This window comes from Panulirus ornatus, chromosome 37 (assembly GCF_036320965.1).
Source record: "Panulirus ornatus isolate Po-2019 chromosome 37, ASM3632096v1, whole genome shotgun sequence".
NCBI lineage: Eukaryota > Metazoa > Arthropoda > Malacostraca > Decapoda > Palinuridae > Panulirus > Panulirus ornatus.
This window is the reverse complement of record NC_092260.1, coordinates 29547569-29574493: the sequence shown is the minus strand read 5'-3', so window position 1 is coordinate 29574493 and position 26925 is coordinate 29547569. Positions and strand designations below refer to the sequence as shown.

The 26925-nt window shown below is 40.3% G+C and overlaps 1 protein-coding gene across 3 annotated transcripts in view; it reads right to left on the bottom strand.

Annotated features, from left to right (window-relative positions):
• Positions 1-18134: 18134 nt before the first annotated feature.
• The window catches only part of LOC139760669 (uncharacterized), a 107137-nt gene continuing 98346 nt past the window's right edge, over positions 18135-26925 (bottom strand). For all 3 annotated transcript variants that reach the window (XM_071684182.1, XM_071684183.1, XM_071684184.1), the window contains exon 10: positions 18135-18311. In XM_071684182.1, the coding sequence (XP_071540283.1) occupies positions 18150-18311 (162 nt within the window). In that variant the 3' untranslated portion in view covers positions 18135-18149. The remainder of the gene's footprint in view (positions 18312-26925) is intronic.

Genomic DNA, 26925 nt, shown 5'->3' with positions numbered 1-26925 from the left:
TTGGATGCACGCGACCAGGTTATAGTGATGGGTGATTTGAATGCAAAGGTGAGTAATGTGGCAGTTGAGGGAATAATTGGTATACATGCAGTGTTCAGTGTTGTAAATGTAAATGGTGAAGAGCTTATAGATTTATGTGCTGAAAAAGGACTGGTGATTGGGAATACCTGGTTTAAAAAGCGAGATATACATAAGTATACGTATGTAAGTAGGAGAGATGGCCAGAGAGCGTTATTGGATTACGTGTTAATTGACAGGCGCACGAAAGAGAGACTTTTGGATGTAAATGTGCTGAGAGGTGCAACTGGAGGGATGTCTGATCATTATCTTGTGGAGGTTAAGGTGAAGATTTGTATGGGTTTTCAGAAAAGAAGAGTGAATGTTGGGGTGAAGAGGGTGGTGAGAGTAAGTGAGCTTGGGAAGGAGACTTGTGTGAGAAAGTACCAGGAGAGACTGAGTACAGAATGGAAAAAGGTGAGAACAATGGAAGTAAGGGGAGTGGGGGAGGAATGGGATGTATTTAGGGAATCAGTGATGGATTGCGCAAAAGATGCTTGTGGCATGAGAAGCGTGGGAGGTGGGTTGATTAGAAAGGGTAGTGAGTGGTGGGATGAAGAAGTAAGATTATTAGTGAAAGAGAAGAGAGAGGCATTTGGACGATTTTTGCAGGGAAAAAATGCAATTGAGTGGGAGATGTATAAAAGAGACAGGAGGTCAAGAGAAAGGCGCAAGAGGTGAAAAAGAGGGCAAATGAGAGTTGGGGTGAGAGAGTATCATTAAATTTTAGGGAAAATAAAAAGATGTTCTGGAAGGAGGTAAATAAAGTGCGTAGGACAAGGGAGCAAATGGGAACTTCAGTGAAGGGCGCAAATGGGGAGGTGATAACAAGTAGTGGTGATGTGACAAGGAGATGGAGTGAGTATTTTGAAGGTTTGTTGAATGTGTTTGATGATAGAGTGGCAGATATAGGGTGTCTTGGTCGAGGTGGTGGGCAAAGTGAGAGGGTTAGGGAAAATGATTTGGTAAACAGAGAAGAGGTAGTAAAACCTTTGCGGAAGATGAAAGCCGGCAAGGCAGCAGGTTTGGATGGTATTGCAGTGGAATTTATTAAAAAAGGGGGTGACTGTATTGTTGACTGGCTGGTAAGGTTATTTAATGTATGTATGACTCATGGTGAGGTGCCTGAGGATTGGCGGAATGCGTACATAGTGCCATTGTACAAAGGCAAAGGGGATAAGAGTGAGTGCTCAAATTACAGAGGTATAAGTTTGTTGAGTATTCCTGGTAAATTATATGGGAGGGTATTGATTGAGAGGGTGAAGGCATGTACAGAGCATCAGATTGGGGAAGAGAAGTGTGGTTTCAGAAGTGGTAGAGGATGTGTGGATCAGGTGTTTCCTTTGAAGAATGTATGTGAGAAATACTTAGAAAAGCAAATGGATTTGTATGTAGCATTTATGGATCTGGAGAAGGCATATGATAAGAGTTGATAGAGATGCTCTGTGGAAGGTATTAAGAATATATGGTGTGGGTGGCAAGTTGTTAGAAGCAGTGAAAAGTTTTTATCGAGGATGTAAGGCATGTGTACGTGTAGGAAGAGAGGAAAGTGATTGGTTCTCAGTGAATGTAGGTTTGCGGCAGGAGTGTGTGATGTCTCCATGGTTGTTTAATTTGTTTATGGATGGGGTTGTTAGGGAGGTGAATGCAAGAGTTTTGGAAAGAGGGGCAAGAATGAAGTCTGTTGTGGATGAGAGAGCTTGGGAAGTGAGTCAGTTGTTGTTCACTGATGATACAGCACTGGTGGCTGATTCATGTGAGAGACTACAGAAGCTGGTGACTGAGTTTGGTAAAGTGTGTGAAAGAAGAAAGTTAAGAGAAAATGTGAATAAGAGCAAGGTTATTAGGTACAGTAGGGTTGAGGGTCAAGTCAATTGGGAGGTAAGTTTGAATAAGGAAAAACTGGAGGAAGTAAAGTGTTTTAGATATCTGGGAGTGGATCTGGCAGCGGATGGAACCATGGAAGCGGAAGTGAATCATAGGGTGGGGGAGGGGGCGAAAATCCTGGGAGCCTTGAAGAATGTGTGGAAGTCGAGAACATTATCTCGGAAAGCAAAAATGGGTATGTTTGAAGGAATAGTGGTTCCAACAATGTTGTATGGTTGCGAGGTGTGGGCTATGGATAGAGTTGTGCGCAGGAGGGTAGATGTGCTGGAAATGAGATGTTTGAGGACAATATGTGGTGTGAGGTGGTTTGATTGAGTAAGTAATGTAAGGGTAAGAGAGATGTGTGGATATAAAAAGAGCGTGGTTGAGAGAGCAGAAGAGGGTGTTTTGAAATGGTTTGGGCACATGGAGAGAATGAGTGAGGAAAGATTGACCAAGAGGATATATGTGTCGGAGGTGGAGGGAACGAGGAGAAGTGGGAGACCAAATTGGAGGAGGAAAGATGGAGTGAAAAAGATTTTGTGTGATCGGGGCCTGAACATGCAGGAGGGTGAAAGGCGGGCAAGGAATAGAGTGAATTGGATCGATGTGGTATACCGGGGTTGACGTGCTGTCAGTGGATTGAATCAGGGCATGTGAAGCATCTGGGGTAAACCATGGAAAGCTGTGTGGGGCCTGGATGTGGAAAGGGAGCTGTGGTTTCGGGCATTATTGCATGACAGCTAGAGACTGAGTGTGAACGAAGGAGGCCTTTGTTGTCTTTTCCTAGTGCTAGCCCGCACACATGAGGGAGGAGGGGGGATGGTATTCCATGTGTGGCGAGGTGGCGATGGGAATGAATAAAGGCAGACAGTGTGAATTGTGTGCATGGGTATATATGTATGTGTCTGCGTGTGTATATATATGCGCACATTGAGATGTATAGGTATGTATATTTGCGTGTGTGGACGTGTGTGTATATACATGTGTATGGGGGTGGGTTGGGCCATTTCTTTCATCTGTTTCCTTACGCTACCTCGCAAATGCGGGAGACAGCGACAAAGCAAATAAATAAATAAAAATAATATATACATATATATATATATATTTTTTTTTTTTTTTTCATACTATTCGCTATTTCCCGCGATAGCGAGGTAGCGTTAAGAACAGAGAACTGGGCCTTTGAGGGAATATCCTCACCTGGACCTCTTCTCTGTTCCTTCTTTTGGAAAATTAAAAAAAAAAAAAAAAACGAGAGGGGAGGATTTCCAGCCCCCCGCTCCCTTCCCTTTTAGTCGCCTTCTACGACACGCAGGGAATACGTGGGAAGTATTCTTTCTCCCCTATCCCCATATATATATATATTTATTTATTTATTTTGCTTTGTCGCTGTCTCCCGCGTTTGCAAGGTAGCGCAAGGAAACAGACGAAAGAAATGGCTCAACCCACCCTCATGCACATGTATATACATAACACATCCACACACGCAAAATATACATACCCATACATCTCAATGTACACACACACACACACACATATATATATATATATATATACATATATATATATATATATATATCTTTTCTTTCAAACTATTCGCCATTTCCCGCATTAGCGAGGTAGCGTTAAGAACAGAGGACTGGGCCTTTGAGGGAATACCCTCACCTGGCCCTAATTCTCTGTTCCTTCTTTTGAAAAAAAAAAAAAAAAAAAAAAAAAAAAAAAACGAGAGGGGAGGATTTCCAGCCCCCCGCTCCCTCCCCTTTTAGTCGCCTTCTATGACACGCAGGGAATACGTGGGAAGTATTCTTAATCCCCTATCCCCAGGGATAATATATATATATATATATTATATATATATATATATATATATATATATATATATATATATATATATATATATATATATATAGGCATGTGTACGTGTAGGAAGAGAGGAAAGTGATTGGTTCTCAGTGAATGTAGGTTTGCGGCAGGGGTGTGTGATGTCTCCATGGTTGTTTAATTTGTTTATGGATGGGGTTGTTAGGGAGGTGAATGCAAGAGTTTTGGAAAGAGGGGCAAGTATGAAGTCTGTTGGGGATGAGAGAGCTTGGGAAGTGAGTCAGTTGTTGTTCGCTGATGATACAGCGCTGGTGGCTGATTCATGTGAGAAACTGCAGAAGCTGGTGACTGAGTTTGGAAAAGTGTGTGGAAGAAGAAAGTTAAGAGTAAATGTGAATAAGAGCAAGGTTATTAGGTACAGTAGGGTTGAGGGTCAAGTCAATTGGGAGGTGAGTTTGAATGGAGAAAAACTGGAGGAAGTGAAGTGTTTTAGATATCTGGGAGTGGATCTGGCAGCGGATGGAACCATGGAAGCGGAAGTGGATCATAGGGTGGGGGAGGGGGCGAAAATCCTGGGAGCCTTGAAGAATGTGTGGAAGTCGAGCACATTATCTCGGAAAGCAAAAATGGGTATGTTTGAAGGAATAGTGGTTCCAACAATGTTGTATGGTTGCAAGGCGTGGGCTATGGATAGAGTGGTGCGCAGGAGGATGGATGTGCTGGAAATGAGATGTTTGAGGACAATGTGTGGTGTGAGGTGGTTTGATCGAGTGAGTAACGTAAGGGTAAGAGAGATGTGTGGAAATAAAAAGAGCGTGGTTGAGAGAGCAGAAGAGGGTGTTTTGAAGTGGTTTGGGCACATGGAGAGGATGAGTGAGGAAAGATTGACCAAGAGGATATATGTGTCGGGGGTGGAGGGAACAAGGAGAAGAGGGAGACCAAATTGGAGGTGGAAAGATGGAGTGAAAAAGATTTTGTGTGATCGGGGCCTGAACATGCAGGAGGGTGAAAGGAGGGCAAGGAATAGAGTGAATTGGAGCGATGTGGTATACCGGGGTTGACGTGCTGTCAGTGGATTGAAGCAGGGCATGTGAAGCGTCTGGGGTAAACCATGGAAAGCTGTGTAGGTATGTATATTTGCGTGTGTGGACGTATGTATATACATGTGTATGGGGGGGTTGGGCCATTTCTTTCGTCTGTTTCCTTGCGCTACCTCGCAAACGCGGGAGACAGCGACAAAGTATAAAAAAAAAAAAATATATATATATATATATATATATATATATATATATTCTTTCGTCTGTTTCCTTGCGCTACCTCACTGGCGCGGGGGACGGCGACGGGGCAAAGTGAATAAATAGATAAATATATATAGGGGAGAAAGAATACTTCCCACGTATTCCCTGCATGTCATAGAAGGCGACTAAAAGGGAAGGGAGCGGGGGGCTGGAAATCCTCCCCTCTCATTTTTTTTTTAAATTTTCCAAAAGAAGGAACAGAGAAGGGGGCCATATGAGGATATTCCCTCAAAGGACCAGTCCTCTGTTCTTAACGCTACCTCGCTAATGCGGGAAATGGCGAATAGTATGAAAAAAAAAAAAAAAATATATATATACACACACAGACACATACATATATACACATGCACACAATTCACACTGTCTGCCTTTATTCATTCCCATCGCCACCTCGACACACACGGAATACATCCCCCTCCCCCCTCATGTGTGCGAGGTAGCGCTAGGAAAAGACAACAAAGGCCCCATTCGTTCACATTCAGTCTCTAGCTGTCATGCAATAATGCCCGAAACCACAGCTCCCTTTCCACATCCAGGCCCCACACAACTTTCCATGGTTTACTCCAGACGCTTCACATGCCCTGATTCAATCCATTGACAGCACGTCGACCCCGGTATACCACATCGATCCAATTCACTCTATTCCTTGCCCGCCTTTCACCCTTCAGCATGTTCAGGCCCCAATCACACAAAATCTTTCTCACTCCATCTTTCCACCTCCAATTTGGTCTCCCTCTTCTCCTCGTTCCCTCCACCTCCGACACATATATCCTCTTGGTCAATCTTTCCTCACTCATTCTCTCCATGTGCCCAAACCATTTGAAAACACCCTCTTCTGCTCTCTCAACCACGCTCTTTTTATTTCCACACATCTCTCTTACCCTTTCATTACTTACTCAATCAAACCACCTCACACCACATATTGTCCTCAAACATCTCATTTCCAGCACATCTACCCTCCTGCGCACAACTCTATCCATAGCCCACACCTCGCAACCATACAACATTGTTGGAACCACTATTCCTTCAAACATACCCATTTTTGCTTTCCGAGATAATGTTCTCGACTTCCACACATTCTTCAAGGCTCCCAGGATTTTCGCCCCCTCCCCCACCCTATGATTCACTTCCGCTTCCATGGTTCCATCCGCTGCCAGATCCACTCCCAGATATCTAAAACACTTTACTTCCTCCAGTTTTTCTCCATTCAAACTTACCTCCCAATTGACTTGACCCTCAACCCTACTGTACCTAATAACCTTGCTCTTATTCACATTTACTCTTAACTTTCTTCTTTGCTTTGTCGCTGTCTCCCACATTAGCGAGGTAGCGCAAGGAAACAAACGAAAGAATGGCCCAACCCACCTGCATACACATGTATATACATACATGTCCACACATGCAAATATACATACCTATACATCTCAACATATACATATATATATACACACACAGATATATACATATATACACATGTACATAATTCATACTGTCTGCCTTTATTCATTCCCACCTCCACCTCGCCACAACCCCCTCCCCCCTCATGTGTGCGAGGTAGCGCTAGGAAAAGACAACAAAGGCCACATTTGATCACACTCAGTCTCTAGCTGTCATGTAATAATGCACCAAAACCACAGCTCCCTTTCCACATCCAGGCCCCACAGAACTTTCCATGGTTTACCCCAGACGCTTCACATGCCCTGGTTAAATCCATTGACAACACGTCGACCCCGGTATACCACATCATTCCAATTCACTCTATTCCTTGCATTTTCAGGCCCCAATCACTCAAAATCCTTTTCACTCCATCCTTCCACCTCCAATTTGGTCTCCTGCTTTTCTTTCTTCCCTTCACCTCTGACACATATATCTTCTTTGTCAATCTTTCCTCACTCATTCTCTCCATATGTCCACACCATTTCAACACACTTCTTCTGCTCTCTCAATCACACTCTTTTTATTGCCACACATATCTCTTGCCCTTTCATTACTTACTCGATCAAACCACCTCACACCACGTATTGTCCTCAAACATTTCACTTCCAACACATCCATCCTCCTCCATACAACCCTATCTATAGCCCATGCTATATGTGAATATGCTAAATGTGACTATGTGTGAAAGAAAACAAAAATATATATTCTCATATCTGACACCTGTTCCCTCCTGGAACTCCCTCAAGGGGGTGGCTAAGTCAATAGAGTCTCCATAACTAAAGAGCTCCAGCACCGCTTCTTGGCCCTTGGTGTTCCAACCCTTAACAGGCCCATGGCAGGTGGAAACTCCAATGCAGTGTTTGCAGAGGCTCATACCTAATGTTCCTACTGACTACATCTAACTAATGCTTCCGCTTAAACATTTCATCTACAAGCAGGGCTAGTGCACAACGCTCACAGCAGGAAAATCTACAATTACAAAGAATGTGATGTGTGAGTTAGGTGTTGTCAAGTGTCATGTGTGACAAGCAGAGATGGTATGTTTCTGGGCACAATGGTTATGGTCCACGTATAGGTGAGGCAGAAAAAAAAGAGACAGCTACCTGAGGTGAGGAGTGAAACTTGACAAGCACTGTAGTGCTGGTTCACTATGAAGCCATCACTAACCCTTCTAATACCCAGGCAGGTAGTGCTGGAGACATACCTCCTAGGTCACTGGCTGCCTACAAGCTAGTGAATACTTGCATAATTAATTACAATCTTCCAATTTTTGAAGCTTTCATCATGGGATATTTACTCTATTTAATTGTTCTCACATACAAATTATCTTATATCTGTTCTCCCCTGTATATTTCAGTTTCTTTAAATCTTTCACAATTGCTCATGTGGTCCATCCTCTCAGTTTTACTAGTTATGGGTTTCTGAATTTTCTCCAGCTTATCAAACTCAGAGATTGCTTAGTATGTGATCACAAAACACATTATTCAATTAAGCTATTAATTCACTGAACATCTGCATCAACAGCTTTCTATCTCCAAAAAAACACTGAAGAAATGGACAGATTCATTTTCACTGAACATTTGCATCAACAGCTATCTATCTCCAAAAGAACACTGAAGAAATGGACAGATTTTGTTAAGAGAAAGGTGAGGGCTGAAGATATCTAGATTAAGTAAAGAGAAAGGTGAGGGCTGGAGATATCTAGATTTAGTTAAGAGAAAGGTGAGGGCTGGAGATATCTAAGATTAGGATGTCAAAAGAATGGTTTTCTACTGTTGGCAACAGAGGCATTCTGTAGCAGTTTCGAAAACAAAACATCAGCTGTGCTAGGAAAATCTATCTAGGGTGCAAGGTGTAAACTAATGAATACTATACTATAGAGGTGTGAAATCCTTTGTTCAATTTAGCTATGTGTGAGGGAGCTGCAGTGCAACTATCTCATCACATACACACAAGATTGCAAATGAAAGAATGGTGGATACACAGACAGAGAAACTATTACATAATTCTACACATGAATCTTTAATCTTCTTGAGATCTGCCATGATCTGCAAATCTTACCCAGTCACCATCTTATGATGCATTATGCATTCCCAGCAATCTCTCCTGCTCATCATCTTATGCCAAAAACTGCATCACAAAGTGCACATCACTGGATCTTTTAATAAATCACATCAAATATGTAACCAAATGGCATCTCTATGCCTGCTATCTATCAATCCATCTATATCTCTGACAAATGTTCCAACTGGAACTCCCTTAAAGGGGTGGCCATGGCAATAGCCACCACAAAAAGTTACAAGTTCTGGGCCAATGTAGAGGCCACACAGGTGAAGGTACTTGTGAAAAGTAAATCACACATTTGTCATGAACATTTTGCTAACCACACCAAAATTAAATGCTTGTTATTCAGAAGTCATTCTACTAGTATCAATGATGAACTGTATGTGCCTCCTGTTTGTGTGATGATGAAAGTGATACCTCATGTGAAACTGCAAGTTTAGCTTTGTCAAGGTATTGGATAAAAGTAAATGCTGCAAGTACTGGAAAAATAACATGGCAACCATCCCCTCTCCTGCACCATCACTGTCATATTCCTCTTCATTGTCAGTAGAGGGGTTTCCTCTTATCATCATCAACCATAATGGATAAAGTGTGTTTGTGGACAGAATGTAAGCAGCCCATATTTGGGTAAGGAAGAGAGGAGAAATATCTTGTCCATAGAAAGGGATTTAGTTAATGAAGCACCATCTCCCTGCACCACCACCATTAAGCCTCCCAACAATCAGATTGGAGTGCCTCTGAGTATACTGGCTGCAATTGAGAGAGAGAGAGAGAGAGAGAGAGAGAGAGAGAGAGAGAGAGAGAGAGAGAGAGAGAGAGAGAGAGACAGAGACAGAGAGACAGACAGGGAGAGAGAGAGAGAGAGAGAGAGAGAGAGAGAGAGAGAGAGAGAGAGAGAGAGAGAGAGAGAGAGAGAGAGAGAGAGAGAGAGCATAGCTATCTAAAAGTACTTGCAATGAAATTTTCTCATGAGGAAATACTAGCACACAGCACACACAGAATGTATTGCTTGATGAATAATACTGTTTCTCTATGCTGACATTTACAATATATTCCTTCATCAATCAAAGATTCATCTGAAAATTATTTCAACCATACATCAAGATATTTCAAATGTTTCCATAGATGTTCAACACTTTTCTTAGCTCTTATATTCCAGTGAATGCCCTTTAAAACATTTTTGCTCTCTTCTCATATAATTGTCGTATATCCCTTTGGTATATCTTCTGGTATCATTGCAGACTCATACGTATTTCTGCTTCTTTCTCACAATAAATTGTAAAGTGTGAGTTCAACATCACATGATCTTGCTCGTAAAGTGCTTCTAGATTCTCTCTCATCTGTTATTTCCATTTGTTTCACTATTCACCATAGTATATTTTTCATCATTGGGTTTCTGCTTCTCATTGTGAAAGTGCTCATCTATCTTAACATTCATCATCTGGATCAACAGTACTATTTCATCTGTATCTGCTTTTCCTTTAAACAGATGAAGCAAGTTATGGGCTGCCTAGTCACCATGAGGTGAGAAAAGGTCTAGAGTTTTCTCAATTTATGAAGCAAACAAAGTTCTAAATCCAAGGTTCTGCAATGGCAAGTCCATGAAAAAGGGGGAACTCTATCTTTTGTTTGCTCATGAGGTAAAAATTGGGCTTTCCCAAGAGTTGCCCTTTTCTTTAACAAGACAAACTGAAGAAGAAACCATTACCATGCTATCAAGACCAAGTGGCAAAATCTTTTGACACACAGAGCACATATCGAGTAAAAACACTGATGAAGTACAGCTGCCACGATGCACACACTTCACATGGTTTTATCAATTTCCATGTAACCTACAAAGTTGGCAATATTAAGAATTTTATTCTGCCTGCAAAAATAACCTGACCCAGAGTGATGCCAAGATCCTGTGATAAAGGATAAATAATGTGGAGGTCAAATGAGAAAGAAACTCAACACCTCATAAAACTACATTGAAAGCTACACAGGCTCCTCCCTACACAACACTGGGAAACTTCTAGTGGTAACCTGTTGTACAAAAGAGGGCAAGCAACTCTTTCTTTCTAAATAATCACTTTGACAAGAAAAAAAACTGGCACAAAATACATACAAACCAAAATGTAGCATTCAAAAGCTGTTTCAAACTAAAAGTACTAATCTATGAAGTACACTATTTCACTTGAAGCTACAAAGGCCCAAGTGCAGGCTTAAAAAAAAAAGATCAGGGATGGAAATCAAAAACAAATTCTCATTTCTCTGAGTGTCAACCTTGAACTGGGAGAGACTCAATGATACACCATCTCATTAGTACCCTCGCATATCATCAGAAAACTAGCTGGGACATGGTAATGAGAAAATTTTGGTTTATCATTACATCCCCTAAAGATGACTGTGGGTTATACAAGAATCTTACCATATGATCTTACCTGAAAACAGGATCTCATTATTGCACCTACAGATGATTATGACTTTCAATTCTACTGACTACTTGGTAGAATGATGGAAAGGGGCTGCATTACTTTATAAGGACCAGCCATCACCAAAAAGTTCACCATAATGTCATCAGTATACAAGTTGCAGCAAAGGGAATTTCTTTATATGTATATGGCTTACATATATTTTCCTCTCAATTACCCTATAAATGACTCAGGGATCAATAAATCTTAATTTAGCAAGATCCTCATAGTACACTAAGAGCTCAAGGTATGAATACCTGGGATTCCTCAAAAGAAAATGGCTCTAGGCAAAGAGTCATAACTTAAGGAGGGAAAGAAACTCCTATGGCTTAACCAGGACTGAAAAGTTAACTTGTGTTCAGTAGCACTAGGTGGCACTAAACCACTTTCCGTTTCAGTTCCTGTCTCGTGTTTCCAACGAGCAGTAAGGAAAATGAGGCCCCTAAACTACTTTCTATATCAGTTCCTGTCTCATGTTTCCAACAAGCAATATGGAAAATGTTGCAATCTTAACTTTTTGCATCAAGAAACACCATAATGAAGAACAAAAACCAAATCCATAGGTCCCAGAGAAAGGTTCCTCTCAATAAATTCCCACTTCAAAATTAGAAATTTGGCCATGAACTGGATTACTTAAATTTTTAAGCCTTTTGGGTAGCCTAAGTCACCAGAATGTACTATGGTGCTGCAATGGTAGAGGTAAGGGTCTTGCTGGGACACTCAATTTGGGGTGATCTTCATCCATAAGGTGTTCCTATCACTCTGGCTCAATGAGAAAGCAAAGTTTCCAGACATAAAACACTCTCCTCTTCCCAAGACCAATTTGTGGGAGCTAATTGTCTACCAAAATATCAAACAAGATCAATGGAAAAAAACAAAGGAAACAGAGGTTTGACCAGTGACATCTGTCCCTAGGTTGGCATTCACCTGGAATTTGGAAGTGTTACTGCATTTTCTTAAACCTGCAATACCATTCTAACCCCTACTTCAAGCATAAGTAACCCTATTTGGAAATGAAAAAAAAGGCAGTAAAAAAAAGAAGGGAGGAGGAGGACACCAAACCTGACATGGGAGGAGGATCAAGAACCAAAGTCATACTACCAACAAACCACTGACTTTGATCACTTTTTTATTAGTGTATAAACACCATTTGAAAATTATTTCATCATTTAGATAGGTGTACAATGATGAAAAAAAAGACTAACAAACACCACTATGTCCATGAGGTGCCAACAATACATGGCAACAATTATACATTCAGATATAAAGTCATTTATCCATTCATAATTATCGCATGATCCATTTCTTAAAAGGATCCTGGTGTTACTTCCAAACACTGCTGCAGTTCCAAAGCTACACTACTTTTAGTAGTCTGGAAATGATAGGCTCCTTTCGAGTGAAAAGTTCTTTGACAACACTATACTCTCTTCTATCAAAACACAATAAGTCAGCCTCAACAAAGGTGACTTTTCACCTGTTATGTACACACAGGCAGGCAGAGTCTGGTTACAATACAAACATGCATGTACACAAATCTTAAAAATCAACCAATGCACACTTACAGTACAGCATACCCTTAAAAAATAAAGAAAAGAGAAACAACCTGGTCTGGTAAAAGATGTCTAATCAGTGCATGATCCAAGAGAATTCTGTGCTGCCGGCACCTAGGAATGAGTGGGTTACAAAGGAGTACAGAGGAATACAAACAGCAACAGACCACTGGGTCCTTTCAAGGCTGTCTGTGATAGTGGAGCATTCAGAAACTCACTTATCAGTGTCGTAAGAGAAGAAAAACAAAAATATGATTTAAAGAGAAATTCTTGTAAACTTTACATGTACCCAAGGTGTGGCAAATACCATCAGTTGAGGACCTGAACAGAAGTATTTGTCAAATTAATTCTTAATAGTATATACAGTGCTGCTTTAAATTACTCAAAACTATAAACTATAAATCATCCCATATTTTAGTAATTCTGTTAAAGAAATAGTAGTATGACTTACCTACTATAGTAGACTTACATTGAATGAAATCAGATAAAACTAGCTTCAGTAGTTTCTTAAACTGAGATTATCAAATCCTCTGATAATTCTGAATAACTGTAACAAATCTCCTCTTAACTTTCTCTCTTCTAAGCTAAATAAGTTTTACTCTTCTAGTCCTTACATGATTTGTTTCTCAGTCCAGGAATCATCTTCATTGTTCACTGCTACACTTTTCATTCTGTTTATCTTTTTACAAGCAGGGTGACTAGGTTACAAAATTGAAAATAGTATTTACAGTAGGGGCATATCAAGGAACTACTGAGTGAGGATTAGTTTCTGGAAATGAATCTAAATCCCCTGATCATGAATCAAAGAATTTTGTAGCCTTTTTAACATCATCTATGCACTGCTTACTTGGCTTTATATCATGAGATTATCACAACTACGCTTACTTGGCTTTATATCATGAGATTATCACAACTACATCTTTTTCCTCATTCACCATTTATGGCTCAACAACTTTTTTACTGTTTCTATGCAATGCTTACTTGGCTTTAGGTCATCTGAGATTCCCAGACCTACATCTTTTTCTCATTCACTATTTGCAGCTCGAAAGAGTTCAAATTGTAGCTCGACTTCCCATTTTTATTGGGTTTAGCTCTGCATTTATTGACATCAAAATTCATTCACTGATTTTAAGCCTTGTCCATCTGTTTGTCAATGTTAGTCTAAAGATGAAAATGTTTGTCAGTTTCTATTGTAGATTTATTTCCCAGCTCAGTAACATATGTGAATATTGATGTCTTACAAGGCATTCCATTATCCTGAACATGAGAAAGATAACTGGTCCCCAGACTGATCCCTGTGGTACACCACTTACTACATATTACCAATTATAGGCTTAACATTAATCATGACTCTCTTAATGGCCAATCAACCAATTTTTCAACCTACCAAGTACAACCCCATCTATACCATGTGACTTGACTTTTGCTGATTCTCTTTGATGTGGGGACTTTACCAAATGCTCTCTAAAAATCTACACGATGAGGTCATTACAAATATTCGCAACGTCTCTACATATGATATCAAATTCAGTTCCAATAAACTAACAAGTTACAGCACTGTCACTCTTTCCTCACAATGGCATGTGACTCTCTGAGTATCAACTCGTAAGTCTGAAGCCAAACATGGATAAACAGAGGCAGTCTCTATGCTCAGGCTGTGAGACCACACCATTCATCCCTTGACACCACTGATACATTGACTGTGATATCAGTGTTACCTTGACCTAAGTAGGAAATAACAAAATTTCATAAACGAAAGTAGTTTTAATGAAAGACTAATAATGAATGATAACACCCGCTACCTGATGATGATTAAACTGCTAGAGGTGGAAGCATCATGAGTGAAGTTGGTGAAGGGAAGAGGGTGGTGGGAAGGAAAATTTTGCATTAGGGTAGAGGACACTGAAGCATTATGTGTCAGGCCTGCTGGCTTTAAGCAGCTGAATGAGAGATTATAAAACAAAAAAGTGTTAAGATAACATTACAGATAAGTTTATAATAACCTTCATGCAGAATGTCATTTTTAATAACACTTCATGGATTTCTTCCTACTCACTACAGTGCACCCCACCCCAATTTTCTGCACAGTTGTTTGAAAGTTCAAAAGCAACGGATGCTTTATTGTAACAAAATTCTTTCTACAGAGTGGTCCTTTTGAAGATATGCTGTAACATGTGATCATAGAATATATATGAATATATATCTTATATTCAATCCATATAACAAAGAATAATTACCTATAGTTTTATGATAAAAATCCTTCTGTATGTATGACTGCAACAAGCATGAATTTTGTTCACACAAGGTCATACATTTCTCAGGGATGATCTATTCATTAACCAAACTTTGTTGGTTTATTGTGATGTGGAACATAACAGGGATGCAACGCGTAAGAAGCACTGGATTCTATAAGACATCAGGAAAAATGAGGCCAATGGTAGGCTTTTTCATGGAGTGTGGTGTACGTACGGTGTGAGTGAGGTTCTATGGTGGTGGATGTCACTATAGAATCCGTCACATATCAGCTCTAAGTTATCGTAAGTGATTCGTACAGATATCAAGCTTGGCATCAGTTAATGTGATTACAAGGAACTCTTATATCAATTAGCCTTGGAGATGAGCTTTGAAATAACTCACCAAATATACCCAATACTATTATACTCAACCTGCTAACATTTAACTTGCCACTCAACCCTCCTGAATCTAATAACTTTGCTCTTATTCACATTTATTCTCAACTTTCTCATTTCACACACTTTTCCAAACTCAGTCACCAACCTCTGCAGTTTCTCACACGAATCAGCCACTAGAGCTGTATCATCAGCGAACAACTGACTCACTTCCCAGGACCTCTCATCCACAACAGACTGCATACTTGCCCCTCTCTCCAAAACTCTTGCATTTACCTCCCTATCCACCCCATTAATAAGCAAACTAGACAACCATAGGGACATCAACCACCCCTGTCACGAACCAACATTCAATGGGAACCAAAAACTTTCCTATCTTCCTACTCATACACAAGCCTTACATCCTTAATAAAAATTTTTACTGCATGCTTCTAGCAACTTACCTCCCACACCATATACTCTTAAAACCTTCCAAAAGCATCTCTATCAACCCTATCATATGCCTTCTCCAGATCCATAAATGCTACATACAAATCCATCTGTTTTTCTAAATATTTCTCACATACATTCTTCAAAGTAAACACCTGATCCACACATCCTCCTCGACTTCTGAACCCACACTGTTCTTCCCCATTCTGATGCTCTGTACATGCTTTCACCCTCTCATTCAATACCCTTCCATATAATTTCCCAGGAATACTCAACAAACTAATGCCTCTGTAGTTTGAACACTCACCTTTAACCCTTTTGCCTTTGTACAATGGCACTATGCATGCATTCCGCCAATCCTCAGGTACTTCACCATGATCCATACATACATCGAATATCCTTACCAACTAATCAACAACACATTCATCCCCTTTTTTTAATAAATTCCACTTCAAAACCATACAAACCCACTGCCTTGCCAATTTCATCTTCCACAAAGCTTTCACTACCTCTTCTCTTTATACCAAACCATTCTCCCTGACCCCTCTCATTTTGCACACCACCCCAGCCAAAACACCCTATATCTGTCACTTATCATCAAACACATTCAAACAACCTTCAAAATATTCACTCCATCTCCTCATTTCATCACTAGCTGTTATCACCTCCCCAACTGCCCCCAAATGTCTGTACACCAACAAATAAAAATTACCAAATTCTTTCTTATTTGATTTTCCTTTATATATCCTAATAACAGATTAGACTATAACATCTTTTTAAATCTTTTGATAACCCCAGTGTGAGGTCCCCCAAATTTCAAGGGCATGGCCCTTTAAGAGGTGAACTCCATTTGGTTCCCTTCTGCCTATTTATAATTATATCCAAGTCTTTTCACACATTCACTCCGTCTCCTCTGATCCTATTATTTTACTGATTCTGGTGTCATCTGCAAAGTATAAGACTATACAGTACTTTTTTTTACTTCACTGTCTATCATGATAAAAAGTGCCGAAGTTAGTATTGTTCTCTACGATGCACCCAATAAGGCATCATTATCAGCCAGGGTTCCATTTGCTACTTATCAGAATTCTCTGTCTATTAGAAATTCCTTGATTGTTCTCTTTATTCTACCTTTATTCTTATGCTTTCCAAGCCATTTTTCACTGAATTCTGTGGTTTACTTTAAGAAATACCTTAGCAAAATAAACATGCACAGTATCCAATCTCTTTCTTTCCATCTGAATTTCATTAATGTCTTTGTAATGAACTAGTAGCTGGGTATATATGCTTTTATCTGGTATATGGAGAGAATGAGTGAGGAAAGATTGACCAAGAGGATATATGTGTCGGAGGTGGAGGGAATGAGGAGAAGTGGGAGACCAAATTGGAGGTGGAAAGATGGAGTGAAAAAGATTTTGTGTGATTGGGGCCTGAACATGCAGGAAGGTGAAAGGAGGGCAAGGAATAGAGTGAATTGGATCGATGTGGTATACCGGGGTTGACGTGCTGTCAGTGGATTGAATCAGGGCATGTGAGGCGTCTGGGGTAAACCATGGAAAGCTGTGTAGGTATGTATATTTGCGTGTGTGGACGTATGTATATACATGTGTATAGGGGTGGGTTGGGCCATTTCTTTCGTCTGTTTCCTTGCGCTACCTCGCAAACGCGGGAGACCGGCAAAAAAAAAAAAAAAAAAAAAAAATATGGTATATATCCAAGTTGGCCTACATTTTATCATTATCATTTGTCTTAATTCATACGTTTTTTAACTATTACTGCTATTTCAAATTGTGCTTTGTGTGTCCTTAATCAGTTTCAAGTACATTAACTGCTTCACTGGCCAATGACACAAACTGCATCATCCAGAATCAGATAAAACTGAGACAATGACAGTATAGAACATCACACGCACAGTCACACCCCATTCAGCTGGGGTGAATGGAGATGCCTTCCAAAACTGGAAGGCCTGATACTCTGTGCATGCATACCCTCAAGCAGTGTCTATGTATCCCAAAACATAACCAAAAAATATTATGACCCCTTCTCAATGATGCATATAGTCATCAGGCATTAGTGAAATCTGCATGACACATAGCATCATAAGCCATTAAAGAATGAGATGTAAACATCAGGCCCACTCAATAAATGGATTAATTACATATAATGTTAGTCTTACTGGTCTGTAATGCTTTGGCATTGAAGAAAGAGATAGAGGAAAAATGTGTCCATATGTCAACATGTACATGATATGCACATATCTATGTTCATACATTTTTTGAGTAGATGTATGAATATACAGTATGGAGTGCAGGCACACAAGAAAATATTTGCAGGTGAAAATCATCTACTATCTAGAAGCATCCCAACTCTCAGGAAAGATCATTGACTCCTATTAAGGTAAACAATACTGAATACAGATCCATAAACAAACAACACTAGGCTACAACATAAAAGTGTATATTTACAAATCAGTTATAATTTACAGCAGCTACAAATTTCAGTCTACAAAATTGATATGACAGGAATGGGGTGATAGCCAAATCAACTAGGCAGGTGCAGCAAACAACAAGCAAGCTCTTTATGTTTTACCTTGCACTTCCACCCAGTTCTGGAGAGGGAGAGGCCAAAGGGGCGGGCACACAGCACATGGTACGCCTTGTCACACACCCCACATACGATCTCATCGCTTGGCTGCCGACACATCTGCACACCCGATGGAGGGGGAGGGGGGGGACACAGAGGGATTACTGTCATGCACCATAGCACGAAGTCAGGGGGGGATTTAAGATACTGTAAATTGGCTCTACACCAATCTGATAAGGAAAATGAAAGGGGTTACTTCCAGGCTGTCATTTACTAGGTGTGACCCCAATACGGATCCTCTAAAACATACAGAATCACGCATGCAAGATCAACAGTGAGTACAGGCTTGGCCAATTCTATGATGATACAAAGATCAGTAAAGTTAACTGAACACACTAAAGTTTATCAAATTCCAAAAAATATCCAATTCATTAATTATATTTTATGAACCTTAAGCTAATGATGTTTGCTGATAATTACAAATGAGGCAAAATAAGAAAGGTAGGTAATGAAAAAACTTTTGAAGCCAACATATATTACAAAATTTTCTTTCTCTGTTTTATGAAAAGCAAAATATATCTTATGTAACAGGTAAATAGTATCAATAAAAAGTAATGTGCAGGTAAAACCAAAAACTTAACTTGTAACAGCTAAATCTGCATGCAGAATTCTTTGGAAACTGTTTCAACGACTACTCTTGGGTTCTAACAATACAGTAATCAAATATGCAACGACCAACATTTTAAGGAAGGAACTCAACATATCTCGCTGCTATGGGTGTAGATGGTAGATTACTACCAACATCCACAACAGACATGAGCACATAATATATGAAAAAAATATTTACATCAAGCAAAGTTCATAAGGTCTTACATTCAACACATAAATGTATCAAAAGTTTTATAAGTTCTGTAAACAAAAAAAAAAAATTGGATTCTTGTATTCAACAGTTATGAGTATACAAATTTGGAGGTTCTCTGGATGAATTTACCTTTGTGTTAATCAGTAAACCAAAGACTGATGCCTAACTGTCTACAACCCACAGTAGCTTCAACAATACAAAATAATAATAAAATGGAAATACTCGTCCATCACAAATACCAAGTCCACATGTGTGGAGTCAGTTCTGTTAACCTAAAACCATCTGCCTGTTTCAGTTTTATGGAGGGCCACAGATAGCTGAAAGCTATATTTCATTTATCTATATCTCTGACATACGTTCCCTTTGGGAACTCCCTCAAGTCGATGGCCAGAACAAAAGATAACTCGAGTGCTGCTGTCTTAGCCTTTATGCCTCACCATTAACAGGCCACTGGCAGAGGGGAAGTCTAACACAGTGTTTCCAGAGGCTCCTACCATATGTTCCTACTGACTACTTCCAACTAATGTGCCTACCTAATGCTCCTGCCTAATGTTCCAACCTACTACTTAACCTAAAGCCCCCAGCTAATGTTTCTACCTACTTCTTCTACCGAGGCTCACACCTAATGTTCCAAAAAACTACTTCTACCTACTTGTCTAATGTTCTTACCAGCTACTTCTAGCTAGTGCTCCTACCATTTTGCCAAAAGGCAGGGCTTGCACTCAGCACTCACCACAGAACTATCATTTTGCAGAATGAGTTCTGTGAGTTTAAGTGTTGTCAAGTGCTGTGTGTGACAAGGAGAAATTGTATGTTTGTGAACAGAATGCCAGCAGTCCACATGTGGATGAGGCAGAAAGAAAAGACACCTATCAGGGTCAGAGGAATGCAAATTGACAAGTACTAAAATGTTGGTTCACTGTGCAGCTGTCACTAACCCTCCCGATACCCATGCAAGTAGTGCCAGTAATATACCTCCCTGGTCAGTGGCTGCCTACAAACTACTACCTTTCATAAATTTAAAGCAAGATGATAAAATTGGATGGAATATCTATTCATGGCATACCAGACACAATGGAGCTGTAGGATTTCCTCTCAAAGCCACCTTTCGCCACAGTATATGAGTAAGTAAATGATATATATATCTACCCTAAGGTAATCAAATACCTCCTTAGGATCGTCAACAAATAATAAGTCCTCATAACTAATCAATTTGGAGACGAAAGGATAAATAAAATTGACTTCCAAGACCAACGAAAACTGAGGATTTACAAGACACTGATCAGATTGCAATCTACTTCACTCTTCTTTTAAGATGTGGTAAAGGCAACATGTTATCATCCAGAATGGTGCTGAAAATGGGTGCAGTTATTTCTTCTGAATGGTACTGTGAGGAAGAAACCAACCTACCTCATCTAGCCAATAGCAAAGGAGGAGGAATGTTCTGATAAGACAAGTTAAAATATTTCATTTGGCAATGCTAAGAAGAATGTAGAGATATTACTTGTAACACAAACATCTGAATACTTCTTACACATTTGTGGTGAATAATAAATGCTTAATGTGCACTACTGGAAAATGGTATATGGAGCAGGATCAGACAACCAACACAGCATCATGATCAAAGATATCTCATTGATGCAATATATACATATCCATATAACACATAATGATCAGACAACCAACACAGCATCATGATCAAAGATATCTCATTGATGCAATATATACATATCCATATAACACATAATGTCCTCTAACAGCAAGGATTCAAACAATGTACCATTTGTGAATGACCTGAGTAAATACTTGGCCATGCATATCCAACTGTCACACAAATGGTAGGAGGATCAAATCCCTGCTGTTGGAAGGCATCATGTATTCTATGAAAGTGTGCACTCATTGAACTATACTTGTGTACAAAGACTATATAATTATATATTATCCCTGAGGATTGCACAGAAAGAATTCTGCCCACATATTCCCAGCGCATCATAGAAGGCAACTAAGAGGGGTGGGAGTGGGTGACTGGAAATCCTAACTTCCATATAACCTTCTAAAAGAAACAACAGAGTAAGGAGTGAGGATTTTTCCTTCAAAGGCTCTGCCATCTGTTCTTGACACTACCTCACCCACTCGGGTGCATAATGGTTGTTTAATCTGTTCTATTGTTTACCCTGGCATTTCACATGCCCTGGTTTAGTACACTGATGGCATGTCAACCTCAATATGCTACATCATTCCAATGCACTCTATTCCATGCACACCTTTCACCTTCCAGCATGTTCAGGCTCCAATTGCTTGAAATCTTTTCACTCAATCCTTCCACCTCCAATCTGGTCTCCTGCTTCTCCTTGCTCCCTCTACTACTGACTTGTACATCATCTGTCAACCATTTCTCACCCTTTCTCCATATGTCTAAATTATTTCAACACACCCTCTTCTGCTCTCTCAACCACACTCTTTTCATTACCACACATCTCTCTTACCCTTTCCTTACTTGCCTGATCAAACCACCTCACACCACATATTGTCCTTAACAATCTCATTTCCAATGCATCCATACTCCTCTGCACAATTCTATCTACAGTAAGCCCATGCCTCACAACCTTATGATACTCTCAGAACAATTATTCCCTCAAACATCCTATTTTTGCCCTCTCAAATAACTTTCCCTTTCCACACATTTTTCATAGCGCCAAGATCCTTCATCCCCTCCCTCACCCAATGACTCACTTCTGCTTCCATGGTTCCATTCCCTGCTAAGTCCACTCCAAAATATCTAAAACACTTTACTTCCTCCAATTATTCTACTTTCAAACTCATTTTCATATCCTAACTATCTTGTCCCTCAACTCTGCTGAACCTAATAGCCTTGCTTTTATTCCCATTTACTTTCAACTTCCTCCTTTCACACGCTCTTCCAATCTCTGTCACCAACTTCAGCAGTTTCTCACACGAATCAGCAACCAGTGCTGCTTCATCAGTGAACAAAAACTGACTCACTTTCCAGACTCACTTTCCAGGTCTTTTCATTCCCAACAAACTGCATAATTGACCCTCTCTCCAAAACTCTCACATTTACCTCCCTAACCATAAACAAATTAAACAACCATGGTATGGTAACATCACACACCCCCACCGCAAACTGACCTTCACCGGAAACTATTCACTCTCCTCTCTTCCCACTCGTAAACACGCCTTACACCCTTGATAATAACTTTTCACTGCTTCCAGCAGCTTACATCCCACACCATATATTCTTAATACCTTCCACAAAGTATCTCTATCAACCCTATCATATGTCTGCTCCAGATCCATAAATGCCACTACAAATCCAATCATATTTTCTTAGTACTTCTCAAATACATTCTCCAAAGCAAACACCTGATCCACACATCTGCTACTACTTCTGGAACCAAATTGCTCCCCCCAAATCTTATGCTCTATACATGCCTTCACCCTCTCAATCAATACCCTCCCATACAACTTACCAGGTATACTAGACAAACTCATACCTCCAAAGTTGAATACTCACCTATATCCTCTTTGCCTTTATACAATGGCACTATACACGCATTCCACCAATCCTCAGGCACTTCACCATGATCCATACATACAATGAATATCCTTGCCAACTAATCAACAACACAGCCATCCCTTTTCTTCATAAATGGTATAATGGGGTCAACTTGCTGTCAATGGACTGAACCAGGGCTTGTGACATGTCCGGTATAAACCATGTAAAGGTCTGTGGAGTCTGGATGTGGAAAAGGGACTGCAGTTTCAGTGCATTACACATAACAGCTAGAGAATGAGTGTAAGCGATGTGGCCTTTCTTCATCTATTTCCTATCGCTACCTTACTGATGCAGGGGATAGCAATTTGGTGTGGGGGAAGAGAAAACAATGTTTATGTTATTGTTTTTCTTTCCTTCATGCATTTGTGGTTTCCTGTGGGGCAGGGTGGCATCAGGAATGGATGAAGATGTGTAACTATGAATATGTGTATATGTATATGTATGTACATGTACGTATACAAACAGTAAACCCTCGATTTAACAGACCCCAATATAACGGACTTCAGATTCAATGGACAAACAATAGATGATAATTCTATAAAATCTTAAAAATTAAAAAATCTCAAATGCTGCACCACCATGTGCATTTCACATCACACTTGTTTTTGGTAGTGTATAGTATACTCACTTAGTTTCACTCTCAGTGTGCCTCAATCTATCATGCAGTCTGATTGTATACAAATTTGGTGCTTCTGTTATGTCAGAACTGTCACTTTATCTATTAAAAAATTTTCCAATCCTTACAATTCTAAATGGCATTAAGTGATCGTAAGAGGTGCAATGAAAGCAGGTAGTCTGACCTCACTTTATCATTACGAAGTATCCTTTCACAGGAGAGGGGTGGCATCACCTCTATCTCATTCTCACTCCTGCCTCTGACTGCCCAAAGAGCATTCCCACACTACCGGATGCCTGCCACCCAACTATTGTTCCACACACTAAACCCTACACCCCTCGTGAGAAACAGAAAACAAAAAAAAAAAGAAATGAATTCAAATTTGACAAAGCACATGGCAAATATACACAAAAAAATCAATGCTCAGCAACCATTATTGCACTTCCTTTACATGCAAGCAAAACAAAAATGACATAACTGTTCAGTGTGTTCACTCTTCACTGGAGCCACCACAAACATAATCTTGCAAGTATGCGGGGCAGGATCTCACAGAGTGAGGGCACCACCACCTAAGGCTGGTTGTCGCCACAACTAGGGGTGAAGCTGCTGCTGGTGTGTGTTCCCCTTGACCCATGGGTGTTGTGGGGATCAGCAAATCCCAGGGGTATAGGTGATGTCAGTTTCGCAAAGACATGAGGCCACTACCATCCAACTTCAATGAGTGCTGTCTATGTGGCCTCACCTCCACTACCACGCCCGACACGTCCCACACCATCGAAGCAACGTCCTGCACACAGACAGGGGTGCCTACAGACAGCCTGGCTATCTGCCATGGCCCGCTCCTTGTTTCACAGAGCAGTTCTCCATCACTGGTTTATCAGATAATGTTGCTGGGGCTCCAGGACACCATCTTACAACTGTCTTCCTGCTGCCATCTGTGCAGGTGACATATTCCCCTCTCTTAGGGAGTGTTGAGTTGCTCTGCTGCTATGCAGGATACCTCCAACCCCCATGTTGCCCCTCAACACCTGTATGACTGCCTTTACTGTTGCTTTGATGCATTCATTGGACTAGGGGAAGTGGGCTGAGGAGATGCAAGCCATGATTCCCCATTTTTTGTAGAAAACTTCCATCTCCTTGCTGTCTAGATTGGTTCCCCATCCAAGGAGATTTCCTTGAGTGCAATCCATCCCCTGAAGAAGGTGAGCATCTTTGCGATAACTTGGGGTTTTCCCTCGTAGGTTCTAATCCTACTCTGCACCATGTAAGAAGTGCAATAAAAGCAGGAAGTCTGTCCTCATTCTATCATAAAGAAGTATACTTTCACAGGAGAGGGGTGGCATCACCTCTATCTCAATCTGATGCCTGCCTCCAACTGCCAAGCTAGCATTCCCACGCTGTCAGGTGCCCACCACCCAACTGTCATATCGCACACTAAACCCTACATTGATAGAGGAGTTAAAAGAAAGCATATGAACTTAAAGAGGGGGTTACATTAATTTTAACAGACTTTTGGCACTAACAGACACTTCTTTCCCCCTTTTATTCCATTAAATCAAGGGTCTACTGTAAGTACATGTATGTGTAAGTGTGTTTATGTACATATAAGTGTATGTGAGTGGATGTGTCTTTCTTTGTCAGTTTCCTAAAGCTACCTTACTGATGCAAGCGCAGCAAATGGGTGTGGGGGGGAAGAGAAGAGAATGTATACGCTATCTTTTTTTTCTTTCCTTTAAGCATTTGGACTGTCTCCTGAGGGGCAGGTTGGCACTTGGAATGGATGAAGGTGAGCAAGTATGAATATACAATCTTTTTTTATGATATTGCCGTATTCTACATCAACAAGGTAGTGCCAAGAAACAGACAAAGACTACCCCCATTAATCATATACACATATATACATACATAAATGCCCATACATGCACATATACATACATATACATATCAACATATAAAGATATACATACATATACATACTCATACATAGATATATACATATACACAAATGTACATATTCATACTTGCTTGCCTTCATCCATTTCTGGCACTACCCAGCCCCACATGAAATAGCATCACTAGCCCCTGCTTCAGCGAGATGCGCCAAGAAAACAGACAAAAAAAGGTCACATTCATTCACACTCAGTCTCTAGCTGAGCTCCCTATCCACATCCAGGCCCCACAGACCTTTCACATGCCCTAGTTCAGTTCACTGACATGACAACACATCGACCCCGGTATACCACATTGTTCCAATTCACTCTATTCCTTGCACACTTTTCATCCTCCTGTATGTTCAGGCCCCAATTACTCAAAATCTTTTTCAATCCAACCTTCCATCTCCAATTTGGTCTCCCTATTCTTTTTCCCTGCACCTCCGACACATATATCCTCTTTGTCAATCTTTCCTCATTCATTCTCTCCATATGTCCAAACCATTTCAACACACCCTCTTTTGCTCTCTCTTAACCACACTCTTTTTATTTCCACACATCTCTCTTACCCTTTCATTACTTACCTGATCAAACCACCTCACAACACACATTGTCCTCAAACATTACATTTCCAACACATCCACCCTCCTACAAACAACATTATCTAAAGCCCATGCCTCATATTCATATAATATTGTTGGGACAACCATTTTTTCAAACATACCCATTTCTGCCCTCCCAGATAACAATCTCTCTTTCTACACACTCTTCAGTGCCCCCAGAATCTTTGCCCCATCCCCCACCTTATGACTCACTCGCGTTTCCAATGTTCCATTCACTGCCATATCTACTCCCAGTTACCTAAAACCCTTCACTTCCTCCAAATCTTCTCCAATCAAACTCACACCACAGCTAACATTCTCTCAACCCTTCTGAACCTAATAACCTTATTTTTATTCACATTCACTCTCAACTTTCTCCTTTCATATACTCTTCCAAACCCAGTGACCAACTTCAGCAGTTTCTTGAATCTGCCACCCATGTTGTATTATCAACAAACAACAGTCAACTCAGTTCCCAAGCATCTCATCCCTCACAGACTGCATATTCACCACTCTCTCTAAGACTCTCACATTTACTTCCTTCACTATCCCTTCCATAAACAACTTGAACAATGATAGCATCATCACACACCCCTGGCACAGACTAACCTTACACCCTTGATAAAAACTTCTCACTGCTTCTTTCAGCTTTCCTTCCAAAGCATGATCAAACTACAGCCATATAAGCTTGTTGAGTATACCTTGTAGTTGTATGGAAGGTTGTCAATAAGTTGGTGGATGGTGAAGATATGTACAGAGAATCAGATTAGGGAGGAGAAGTGTGGTTTCAAAAGTGCTAGATGTGTGGATCAGATGTTTGCTTTAAAGAACATGTATCAGAAACAAATGGATTTATATGAGGCATCTATGGATCTGGAGAAAGCATATAATATGGCTGACAGAGATGAATTATGGGAGGTCTTAAGAATTCATGATGTGAGAGGAAAGATGCTAGAGATAGTACGTTTTCCTCAAGAGTGCAAGGCATATGTACTAGTAGGAAGAGAGGAGAGTGAATAGTACCAAGTGAAGGTTGGTTTGTGGCATGGGTGTTGGATGTTAACATGGTTTTTTCTTTCTTTGTTTCTTTTTTCCCAAACTTGAGGCTCAAGTCACGAGCAAAAGTTCACATCAAGGCCGAGCCTT